The sequence below is a fragment of the Sciurus carolinensis genome, chromosome 14 (genome assembly GCF_902686445.1).
Source record: "Sciurus carolinensis chromosome 14, mSciCar1.2, whole genome shotgun sequence".
Taxonomy (NCBI): Eukaryota; Metazoa; Chordata; class Mammalia; order Rodentia; family Sciuridae; genus Sciurus; species Sciurus carolinensis.
Genome location: NC_062226.1, coordinates 20,861,473 through 20,873,863, shown reverse-complemented (window position 1 = coordinate 20,873,863; position 12,391 = coordinate 20,861,473). Strand labels below are relative to the sequence as shown.

The 12,391-nt window shown below is 41.7% G+C and overlaps 1 protein-coding gene across 3 annotated transcripts; it reads right to left on the bottom strand.

Moving 5' to 3' along the window:
• Positions 1-391: 391 nt before the first annotated feature.
• Positions 392-11,779, bottom strand: Zfp37 (ZFP37 zinc finger protein). 3 transcript variants are annotated; one of them, XM_047524809.1, is made up of 4 exons: positions 11,636-11,779; positions 6,267-6,393; positions 5,831-5,968; positions 392-2,050 (listed from the first exon to the last, which is right to left on the bottom strand). In XM_047524809.1, exons 1-4 carry the CDS (start codon positions 11,765-11,767, stop codon positions 498-500), a joined length of 1,950 nt encoding a protein of 649 aa, XP_047380765.1. In that variant the 5' UTR covers positions 11,768-11,779; the 3' UTR covers positions 392-497. The 3 variants fall into 3 exon arrangements, with proteins under 3 accessions (XP_047380765.1, XP_047380767.1, XP_047380768.1); XM_047524811.1 differs by having other exon boundaries at positions 5,831-5,965; XM_047524812.1 differs by lacking the exon at positions 5,831-5,968.
• Positions 11,780-12,391: the final 612 nt, after the last annotated feature.

The following is a 12,391-nucleotide window of genomic DNA, read 5'->3' as shown; positions in this document are numbered from 1 at the left end:
TCTGTTAACAATTCTTAGAAGAATAATACTTTTTTTAATAAAGGCTTCTGCTAATGTAAAAGCTTGTATGCACATGAAAGAGCTGGATGATAATATCAGATAATAATATAATGGCCACATTCCTTTATACAAGGCAACAAACAGATATGCAAATTGAATTCTAATATGTGGACTTCAGTACACAACACCTAAGCAGCTCAGGAATTGTCAGAATATACAAATTGTTTCTTCATTGCTGATTCATAATTTTTAAAGCTTCATATTTCAATCTACATATGTAAACCATTTATAATAACTACATATTTTTAAATAATATTTTCTGTAAAAGATTTGGTATCTTATTCCATCTGTTGATTCTATTTGAAGATCTACATCTGAATCCTTTTGTGTGTAACAAGGTAACGAGAGGTGACTTCTTGTCAAAGTTTTTTTTTTTTTAACCAAATCTCAAGTTCAAAGTAACCTTCAGTTTGGTTAGCAGATTTCCCACATTCATTTCACTCATGAGAATTTTCCTCAGAATGAGTTTTCATATGTTTGGTGAGGGATACATTCTGTTTGAAGGATTTCCCACATTCATTACATTCATAGGGTTTCTCTCCTGTATGGGATCTCTGATGTATAACAAGCTGTGACTTTGCATTGAAGGCTTTCCCACATTCGTTACATTCATAGGGTTTCTCCCCAGTGTGAGTCCTCTGATGTACAATGAGGTGTGCCTTCTGGCTAAAGGCTTTCCCACATTCATTACATTCAAAGGGTTTTTCCCCAGTATGAACTCTCTGGTGTTGAGTAAGGCCTTCAATTTGTTTAAAGGCCTTCCCACATTGCTTGCACTCAAAGGGACTTTCACCAGTATGAGTTCTCATATGGTAAGTAAGAGATGAGCTATGTCCAAAGGCTTTTCCACATTCATCACATTTATAAGGTTTCTCCTTCGTATGAGTTCTTTGATGTATAATGAGGTGTGACTTCTTGCTAAAAGTTTTCCCACATTCATTACAGTCAAAGGGTTTTTCGCCTGTATGAATTCGCATATGTTTAGTCAGGGATGAGCTGTATTTAAAGGCTTTGCCACATTCGTTACATTCATATGGTATTTCCCCTGTATGAGTTCTCACATGTTCAGTGAGTGATGAGTTATACCTAAAGGATTTTCCACATTCCTTACACTCATAAGGCTTCTCACCTGTATGAGATCTTACATGTTGAATAAGGTTTGAGCTGTGTCTGAAGGTTTTCCCACACTCAGTACATTCATAGGGCTTTTCCCCAGTATGAATTCTTAGGTGGTCAGTCAGGGCATGCTTATGACCATGGGCTTTGCCACACTGAATACATTCATATGGTTTTTCTCCTGTGTGAGTCCTCTGATGAACAACGAGGTGGGACTTCTGGCTAAAGGCTATGCCACATTCACTGCATTCGTAGGGCTTCTCCCCAGTGTGAATTCTCTGATGGTCAACGAGTCCTTGTTTATGACTGAGAACCTTCCCACACTGATTACACTCAAAGGGTTTTGCACAAGCTTGAGTTTTGTCAGGATTGTTAGATGAACTAAGGCTTGATGATTTCTCGTGCTTCTCTCCAGTTTGGATCTTGCTGTGCTGAGTACGGGATGAACTATGGTGGCATGATTTCTCACACTTCCTCCTAGTCTGACTTTTGTCACACCTGTCAGGTGAACTCTGGTTGGATAATGTCTCACATTTCTTTCCAGGTTGATTTGTGTCTTTTTTTGTATCAGATAAGCTATGACTGAATGATTTCCTATGTTCTTTAGCTATGTCAGGTTTCTTTTTTGTACAGTTTTTTATATGGCCAGGGAAGTCTAAACTCTGCTTCAAATTCTTCCCATGTGAATCAAATTTAAAAAGCCCCCTTTTTGAAGAAACATGTTTTGTACTCACATTAACTTTTTTCCCCAAAGATCCACCCTCACTGCCTTTCTTCTTTTTCAGAGTTTTGTTCTTACAGGCAACTTCCCTCGTGAGTTTGTTTTGGGATTTCTGGTTACTCTCCAGCTGGTCATCATCTTGCTGTACTTCTTCTACAATGAAATTCAATGAAGAATTCTTGTGAATTTTTATACTCTCACTTAAGTTTTATAAAGAAATGCTCTGTTGTGGGGTTGAATCTTTATTTCACCCTAATATCCCAATGTAAAATAAATATCAAAGTCCCTATCCTCTTGGACTTGGGGGCAGGAGAGAATGCTATAGTAAAACCAGGGAAAGAAAATTGACGACAGTGATTCGAAACAACTTTGGCTACTTAAAAATATGAACTTGCAACCTGGGATAAAATAAACATATGGAGCAGTGAACAGGAAATAATAAATGTAATTAAGAGTCTGTGATTGTAGTTGACACTCTTGGGGGGTTCTTCTCAGTTCTAGCTGCCCACTTCTGATAACTGCTAAGCTACCCAGAGTATTTGGTGCCTGTGACCAACTGGTCAGTTGGAGACACATTTAGCTCAATCCAAGATTTTTAATGAGATTTTTCTTCCTAAAAATTTAGACTCTAAATAGTCTCCATTTGATGATTAAATTTTTAAAATGACTTAAGAAAGGCAAGTACTAATAAAGCCATATGTTACCTATATAAAAAAGCTTCTTAGTAGAAAGAGTGAAGCATAACAGAGAAGCAGAAATGTAAGACTGTATGTCCCCAAGGGTACTGTTTGCATAATTTCAGTTCTCAGTGGCCTCCTAATTACTGGTTCTAGTTCCTTGTGAGATCTGGCTGAAGTATATGCCCTTAGGTTACAAAAGATACATACACATGTCCTTATCATCATTCCCTCTACTTAGGCTAGCTAGTGTAAACTAGGGTAGAGAATTTAGAGTGAGTTTATTCCAGAGTACTGAAAAGCTAACAGGTGCCTGAGGGAATAAGCAGGAAAGGGTGTGGCACTGCTGCCACCCACAACCAATGGAATAAGGACATTCTTGTACTGGGAACAAAAACAAACCCCTACAGGTCCTCTGAGTTCCCTAATTCCTTAACCAAGTGGTAAAAATTGCATAATTAGCTTGGCAAACAAACTCTATACTATCTGGATTTAATGCACATACACACTTATTTTGCCACAGTTTGCCATGAAGTACACACCTGTGTTCTTGTCAGGTAATCCTAATTGCCAATTACAACTTTAAGTTTATTTCTAGCTTTTAGTAGTTGCTCATATTCTTTCCCCCAGACATTACACATTACATATTTTGGGCTATCTTCTCTACTACTGTTCCCCTTCTCTGAGACTACCACTCACATGGACAGGTATGGGCAGCCATGTTTGTACTATATGACTCAACTTTAGGCTGAAAACAATTATTGGACAGTGGTCAACACCAGGCTATTGATAGTCCAACAATATTGTTTCTTCTAAGAACTTGGAACTGAAATTCGAAGACTTCTGTTAGCTAACTATGGATACCATGTTCAAAAAACTATAAACTTAGGAGCAGGGACTGTCATTTGGGGGCAGCCTTTTTCAGATACATGCATGGAAATGCAGAAAAAGCTTAAGAGTGAGAATTAAAAAGAGTCAGAGAGACACACACATATGAATTTCCATGACCTGAGAAAGAGAAGAGAGAAAGTAGATAGCCACCTTCAGGGTAAATGGACATTACATAGAGAAAATGAAAGCTGATTCAAACAGAAAAGAGTCATTGTATCAATATTATTCTTCCCTGAAGGGCATTCAAAAACTCAGTTCCCGTGGATCAATTTTTGGAGCTATAGCTAGAGTAAGGCGACTGGAGAAGTAGAGCTGCTAACTGCTTTTTCATTTAGAAAAGTTTAAGACATTCAGCACCCTGGAAGAAAGAGTTTAAAAGGACCTCCCAGGTAGCATGACAAGGATTCCTCTCCCAGTGCCCAAGGATGATAGGGAAGATGGGGCAAATATCCTTCTGGGAAAAAAGGCATCAAAACTCAAGCCTTTCCGCTTGACATGTAACACTGTAAGAACCTCTTAAAGCAATATGCCTGGGATAACCAGAACTGACATCTGTTCTCCAGAAAAAGATAGAAAGCACTAAAAGGGATAGCACCATGAGGGACAAGAGGAGAATCTGAACTAGGGAACTGGCATAAAAACAGCATCATACCAGGGGACAGTAGGATCTAGCCAAGTGCTTGATTAAGACTGGAAGCTTTTCCTGAATTTGAGAGAGCAATTAAAACATGAATTTTAAGCTAGAATCTCTGTTGCTTCATAAACTTAGTATGGAGCTTGTTAGGCCCAGCAAATTACTAGAGGGACAAGAATATTCCTTCCTAGAAGAACCTCTAATTATTATATAAGAACCTGAACCAAGAAGACAGTCAACGAATCATGACAAAGATGTATTTTTCAGGATTACCTTTTAGTTGTAACACTAAGTTTCAGAAATAAAAGTTAGAAGAGCCAAAGCTGAAGCCACGAATGGATGGATCAGAAATCAAGGGGTCTCTTCATGTGTCATGAAAAAAAGAACAGATAGAAGATAAACCTAAGGAACACTTTAGCAAGTGAGAAGGAGGAGAAGTTGGTGAGTAAATGGTAAAGAAGCACTTAGAGACAGGATAAGATTCAATTCAAGTGGTGTTATTAGGTAGGCAAAAACCTCAGGCTATCAATATTATTCAAGTATATCCTAGAAGGTATGTCAGAAACTTGGGGAGGAATGAATTCTTAGAATTCAACTGCAAGTGCTAAGGAAAAAATGGACATGATGACACATTATAGAGCACAGATGTAGAGCATTTCACAGTGAAAGGAGGGAAACCAAAAGTCATTTAGGGACAGGATTATCATGCCAAGAGATTTAGAAAAAAGACAGATCCAAGAATGTCTGGATACATAGGAAAGACTTTGATACCTTGGGGATTAGAGCAGGGTTTGGGGATATGGGTAGAAAAGCAAAGGATATAAGGAAAATGAATTTTTAAAAGGCACTGCTTTAGATAAGGTAAATAGGGATGTGATTGACAAAAGAGCTAAAAGGACTCAACTGAAAACTGAGCAATGGAACACATAGCTAAGAAAAAGGGGCTATATGGAGGGACAAGTTAGGTATCTGAAGGACTGGAACCAAAGGTTTAGGGCCATGGATTTCACCTTTTTCCCACCACAATTGGACTGGTATCATAGTCTGTATTATTGTTACCTATGGAAGGATTACACCTCTGAGCCCCTCCCAAATACATGGCCATTTGAACTGCAGCATCCCACCCTGTGGAAGGATTAAATTAAACATTCCTACCCTGTTGAACTCAGGAGTGGCCAAGGGACTTGCTCTAACCAATAAAATGTGTGCCAAAAGGTACATCTACCACTTCCAAGCAGTGATTTTAAGAGCTACCATGTGGTTCCAATTTTTCCCCTCTGCCATGAGACCAGAATTTGCCAGACAGAGAATGCTCTTTCAGCAGAGCTTCCCAAATGGAGATCTTGTGGAACAGGGTTATGGCTTGAGTGAAAAATAAATACCTTATTAGAAGCCACAAAGATTTTGGGATTATTCCTTAATGAAGAAAACCTAGTCTAAGTTGACTAATACAAGTGGTACAACCAAACTCCATAAGTAACACTGTCTCACTCCTACAGTGATCTCTGCATAAACTCACATGTGGACAGGTTCACAGAAGGAAGAGCTATTAGAAGCTCTAAGGTTAGGGAATCTTTGTAGTTAGAATTCTTTTTCCCCTGACAGACTATGATATTTTTCTACAGCTATTTCCTGGTTAAGAAGAAATAGTCTAGGATCTTTAAGAACAATTTGAGAGAAAATTTTTCTTTGAAGAATTCCAAAGTTACTGCCAAGAAACTAGGAACTTACTTCTACTGGCTCCTATTTGCTTCAGTCTTGCTATTTTACTCAGATGACTTTGACTGCGTCTTTTCCCCTTCCCCAACCATGGTTCTTCTCCTTTTTCCAACTTAGAGATCATGTCTGGTTTGGGAGCTTGATAGTCTGCTTATGAGAAAAGGTAGAAATTGGGTGTTAGAACAACCATCTCAGAAATCAAGCCTCTCTGTTTACACTCAAGGCCTTTCAAGGTGAAGGAATACAGAGTTTCTGAAGTTTCCCAACGCACTTGTTCATGTGCTGCAATGAAGCACAGCTTCCATTTTGGAGGCAGTGGCTCAAATGTCCTGCCTAGTACCCAAAGGGATTAAAACTCTTTGATCCACAAAAAAACAAGGCCGAACTTATCAAGGACTTTAGGAAGAAGGCATCATGGTGAACACATTTTTAAGGGAATTGTCCTTACCCATTGAAGCTAGGTTGCTGTAGTTCTCCAGCATCACATCTTTGTACAGGTTCTTCTGAGCAGGTTCAAGTTGCTTCCATTCTTTCTGGGTAAAGGCCATAGTCACATCTTTGAATTTTATGGATCCCTGTAATAGCATATGCCTGTTCAGTCCAGTGTCACCCATTTTTTGGTGAGTGACTTGTTCCTACCTTGACCACTCACTGTTGACAACAGGCATGTTACAGAGTGTATCTGTTCTTGGCCTGGTTTTGTATTTCTCTTTGAGAAACAAAAACCAAATTAAGAAATATCAAAATATCATTTATTTTGAATTTGTTCTTTTAAGAGGACAAAATCATACAAATATTAGAGAGAAATGCAATGAAAGAAAGAAAGGTCCGTCTTTATCTTTCCTTCTCTAACAATGGTTTTTAAAAGGCTATGGCAGTATCGATGGTTTATAGAGTCCTGAGTCAGAAGAACAGAATTAAGACCCTTGTATTTTTATTACTAGGCAAAAAATAATCCATATTGGAAACAAAAATAAGACATTTTAGGCATGTAAGGATGCATAAATTACCTTACCTACAAACTTGAGAAATAAAGATGGATGGAAGGAGGGAGAAGGAGCAGGAGAGAGAACCAGGGAGGGAGAATGAAGAAAAAGAGAAATCTTTAAAAGCAAACTGGATAAACTTCCCCAAATTCCAAAATTGGGAAAGACTCCATCAGAGAAAGCTGTGAACAGTTAATTAGTTTTTCGCCCCTAGTGATCAAAATATCCAGCACAAACAACTTGAAGGAGGAAAGGTTCACTTTGGCTCTCGCTCTCAGAGGCGTCAGTCCAGGTTAGCTGGTCTATCACTTTGGGCCTGAGGCAAGGCAGAACATACTGGAATGTGGTGGAAGCAAACCGCTCAGCTCCTGGCAGCTGGGAAGCAGAGAGAGAGCAGGGGCCAGGGTGCAGACCCCAAGGGCATGTTCCCTGACTTCCTTCCTCCAACTGTGCCCCACCTGACTACAGTTTCCACCTCCTCCTAGTAGTCCATTCAAATTATTAATCCATCAAATGGATTAATCCACTAGGAATCCACTTAGAGTCCTCAAGATCCAATCACTTTCCATAAGCCCCATCTCGTACATTGCTACACTGGGGACCAAGTCTTCAACATATAGGAGACATTCCAGACTCAAACTTTAAAATGTAAGAAAGCCTGTAAAGTGTCTCATTATATCTAAGTAATTTGATAATGTGTATGTGCTACTATTATGAAAATCTCCTTAAAGTCAAGAAGTAATGATGTAAGAAAAATAAGCAGAATAACTGGGTGGGGTTGGAGGTAGGAGAGGAATTAAAGCACATTAATTTTTTTTCTCTTACAGAGGCAGGTGAGCAGAGGATGGCATGAGTTTTGAAAAATTTTGATACCAATAAATATAAATTTAAATAAGTTTATTTAACATTTAAAAATAACCCCTTAACGGACAGAACACCACTCATACCTGTGTATGTCACTAATTTCTAACCCCACAGACCTCCAGTCATTGACTCCTAATATTCCCCATCTTTGATAGTCACTGGCCTTCCAGCCACTGAGCCAGTACAGCCCTTCTTAATCAATGAAGCTGATTCCAAAATGAGCAACTCCAGCAAACTCCTCAATCACAGCAGATCCCCCCAGTCACTTGACCCCAGACACTCCAATCACATATCCCCTTAAGTTCCTCAACCACTGATACCCACAGGACACAAGGATCACACTATCTCCCATGTGTCCAGATCTCTCAGCCTATCACTGAGCCCACTCACTAACACCAACAGAACTCTCAAACAGCAGCCATTACAGAAGACCTAACTGCTGTCAGTAAATTGCACTCACCTTCAACCTCTTTAGGCACTGTTATCACCTCTTTGCTTTAACCAAAGTCCACCTGTATCCTAGGGATTCCACTTCCTTACAGTGTCTCAAGTGGAGGTTGTCTTTGCCCCCTATGACCTATGCATCTCAGGATCCAAAGATGAAGTAAACAATTACCTCAACCATTTCTCCATCCACCTTCAAAATCCCTAGCTTGTTTGGACTGTCAGCAGACTTTGACCCATTAATTCTCCTTAGTTTGATGATCCAGAGGAGGAACTCACAGAACTCAGCGTACAGATGCATTCATAGCTATGATTTATTACAGCAAAAGAATGCAAAACAAAATCAGTTAGTTGGCATGGGATGAAGTCAAGATGAAACCAAGCACAAGCATCCAAGAGTCCTCTCCCAGTGGAGTCACAGGAACATGTTTAATTCCTCCAAGTTTGAGTTCTGGCAACACATGTGGAATGTCCATCAGGGAAGCTCAAAAGAGACTCTGGGGCCAAGGTTTTTATTGGTGGTGATATAGGGATCTGGTGCTTGTATGAACAAAACTTTTAGACTCCAGGAGGAAAGCAAGTGTTCAGCATAAACCACACTGTTTATATACATTAGCCATAGGGAGCTTCTCCTGCCAGTTCTGGGAATGGTGGGAACCAGATGAAATTGAATTTCCCAGATGCCACCCTAAGGTCAACCTTGCAAGGAGGCTGTCTAAGGATAGCAGTTTGGGGCCTGCTGTGTGACCTCTTCTGCAGTCATTCCAGTTCATTCACTGAAAACTTCGGCACTAGCTTCCTCTATCCCTGAGCTCCTGCTGTCATTCATTCTGTGCTATCTCCATAGGGATGGAGAGGAGCCATTTGATAGCCTGGCCTCTCTTTCCTGATGCCAACGATCGTTTCCTCCACTTCAATTCATTCACCTGCTCATCACCCCCCCATCCTTATACCTCGCCAGCACTATACCACCTACAACATCTCTACTTAGAACTTTCTACCCTCTGACCATCATTTCCTGCCAGCCACTGGTCCTAGCACTTCCACTTCATTCTCCAAATTCATGGAGCCTCTAATTCACTGATCCTCGCCACTTTTCACAATCTGCCAACCCATGTGCCTTTACTGACTTCCTTTCTTGTTTAGAGTTCATAAACAAGTACCATACGTACTCCACTAAAAACTTTAAGACTTAACTTCATTGCCCCTCCTCACTGTATTCACTGATTGAAGCATCAACCCTGGCTAACCCTGTCTCCTCTTAAAATCTGGCTGTAATCTTGCAGCTGAACACTGCAAGAGAAAAATCAAACAACTGTGCTGACTAGGCTAACTTCAGATTGATAATACATACCTCAAATGGGCATCCAATACTGTAGCAATCCGAGTCACCCTTTCCTCTTGCCAGGATATTACTGCAAACCTCTTTCTCTGAAGTCCCCAACATCTACTTCTTTCCCACTCTCAGCTAATGAATTTGCCTTATACTTCAAAGAGAAAATAAATGTAAACAGACCAGAATTATCTTGCCCTTTTATCACCAATTCCATCAACCTGTTTTGAAATCCGTAGGTAAGGTACATTGCCTTCTGGTGAAATGGAAAAAGTTTTTCTCCTTCTCTCACCTAAGGCCAGTTTCTCCATTTGTGTGTTTGTGTGTGTGTGTGTGTGTGTGTGTGTGTGTGCATGCGCGTGTTTCCTTTACTTTTTCCTCTTTTATGGCACTTTGTCGCTGAGCTACATCCCCAGTCCCCCCCACTCCCGGTTTGTTTGTTTGTTTGTTTTTTTCCAAGACAGGGTCTCAGTAAATTGCTTAGGGACTCACTAAGTTGCTGAGGCTGGCATTGAACTTGCAATTCTCCTGCCTCAGCCTCTGAAGCCACTGGGATTATAGGCATGTGCAATCCTGTTGGATTCATTTGTGTTCTAGATCCTATTCCCACCTGCCTTCCAAAGGACCTCACTCCTGCAGTTACCTTTTCCTCTTTTGTATCAACTATTTCTCTCTTACTACTGGATCATTCCCATCCACATACAAAGTTGCCTTAATGTTAATTATTTAAAGAAAACCCTCTCTTGCTGATTGAGATAGGTAGTACAAGCCTATATCCCAGACAGGAGGATTGCAAATTCAAGGCCAGCCTCAACAACTTAGTGCAACCCTCAGCAATATAGGGAGACCCTGTTTCAAAACAAAACAAATTTTAAAGACTGGGGATGTAGCTCAGTGGTAAAGTGTCTCTGGGCTCATCCCCAGTACATAAAAGAAAACCCTCTCTTGACTTCGTGACCCATCCAATGTTCATTTTTCTACTTCCTTTAGCAGGAAAATCCCTCATAAGTGATCTAAACTTGCTGTTTGTACTTCATTATCTCTGATTCTTTCAACTCACTCCAACAGGATTCTATTACCACCATTCCCTGGAAGAGCTCTAAATCAAAATAACCATTGAGTTACATCATGGCAAAGTCAAATGCTCTGTAGTCATATTTTGGGATTCACAAAGAGCATATGACATAACCGGTTACTCACATTGTATTGAAAAGCTTTCTCTGTGTTTCTCTAACACCACACTTGAGTTTTCCTCCTACTTCAGTGGCCACATATCATTCTCCCTGGCATAAAGTAGGTGTTTACCTTACAATCTCTCTGTTCCTACTGGTTTTTAATCACTGATACCCAAACACTCATCGGTCACTAACCTTCACAATCTTCCCCTATTTATGGAACCCTACAAACTCCCAATTATCATTCTTCACAGAACAATCCATCATTAACTTCCACATAACTCCAATCACTGGCCCCTGCAGAACTTTCCATCACTAAACCCTACAATCTTTCAAATTCCTGACCCTCTCAGCATCCTAGTCCCAGAATCATAGATGACCTTCAGTTGTTAATTCCTCTTAATCACCTCATCACTGGTAGTACAGTAATGACTCCTGGACACCACCTAATCACTGACCATTCTTCTCCCAGATGACATGCAAACCCTCCACCATCCCCACATTCCACCATCCACTGGCCTCCTGGTTTCTCCATTACCCATATTATCACACTAATTACCAATTTTCAAAGATAATGCTAATCGGACTTCCACAAACATCACCACCACAGACCCCAAACCCAGATCTCTGATCCTCACAGATACTCCCCATCGCCTCAGTCCCCAAATCTAACAGTGCCCTTCTTGGATGATCTGGTCTCTAGACACCCACTATCAGGCACCCACAATCGCTGGCTCCCACAGACCGTCCCTATCTCTGGCACACCACGAAGCCCCCGTTTCTGATGCCCCAGCTTTGGAAACCCAGACCTGTCAGTGACTCCGGCGGCTGCCTGCCCGTTACTGCCTCTGCAGGTGCCTGGATACGCTGTCCTCCTAAAACTACAGCAATCACCAACCCGCATCCCGAAGGACCCTTCAGCATTGAGTCCATCAATTTCCAAATCTTTACCGACTACAGTAACCCTCCAATCACTGACCACCTCTGACAGCCCCCAGCTCATTGCCACCCTCACCGCGCCGCTGGCCCCAGGCTCGGACGCAGCCATCTCGGGTGGACGCCCGGCCTCTCGGGCCTTTCCCGCACTCTTCCTCTGGGCCTCAGTCTCGGGCTTTGTCCGGATCTGGCTGCAGCCAGAGGCCGACATGGCGGCCACCGGGATCGCGGCCTCTGTGGGCCCGGGCTGCGATGGCGGCGCCCTGGAGCCTTCGGCCGTGGGCGCGGCCATCTTGGCCAAGGCCCTCCGTACAGCTGGGGGCGCGGGGCCTTCTGGGACGCGCCCGAAGGGAGGGGCGAGCCCGTGACTGCCGAGTCCTGGAACCCCTGAGGCCCGTGGGCGGCTGCGCCCGGGCGGGAATTCTGCTTACAGAATTTGGAGTTCCTTTTCCGAACGTTTGTGCAGCCCGCTGACATGTAACGTGGGAATCACGATTCCCATTACGGGCTCCAGGGAACTAGGATAATAAAAGAAATCGGAGGGGGAATTCTCGATCTGATAAATATCATCGATCTGTAGGGAAAGGACGTTAATTCTTGAGACATGATAAATACTTTCTTGTAAAGCGAAAGAAGTGGAGCAGCGTGTTAAGTGAACAGATCACTCCTCTGGGAGAGTCCGGGGTTGGTTGGGAAGTTTCAGCAGAAAAGGCAAGCAATTGGAGCAGAAGTAATTTCTCGGTGTTCTATTCATGTGTTCTTTGCGTTCACGGAATAATTATTTGGTGAGCTTCTAACCAGCGAATGTGTGCCGTCGAGCTTCGTGCTATCCTAG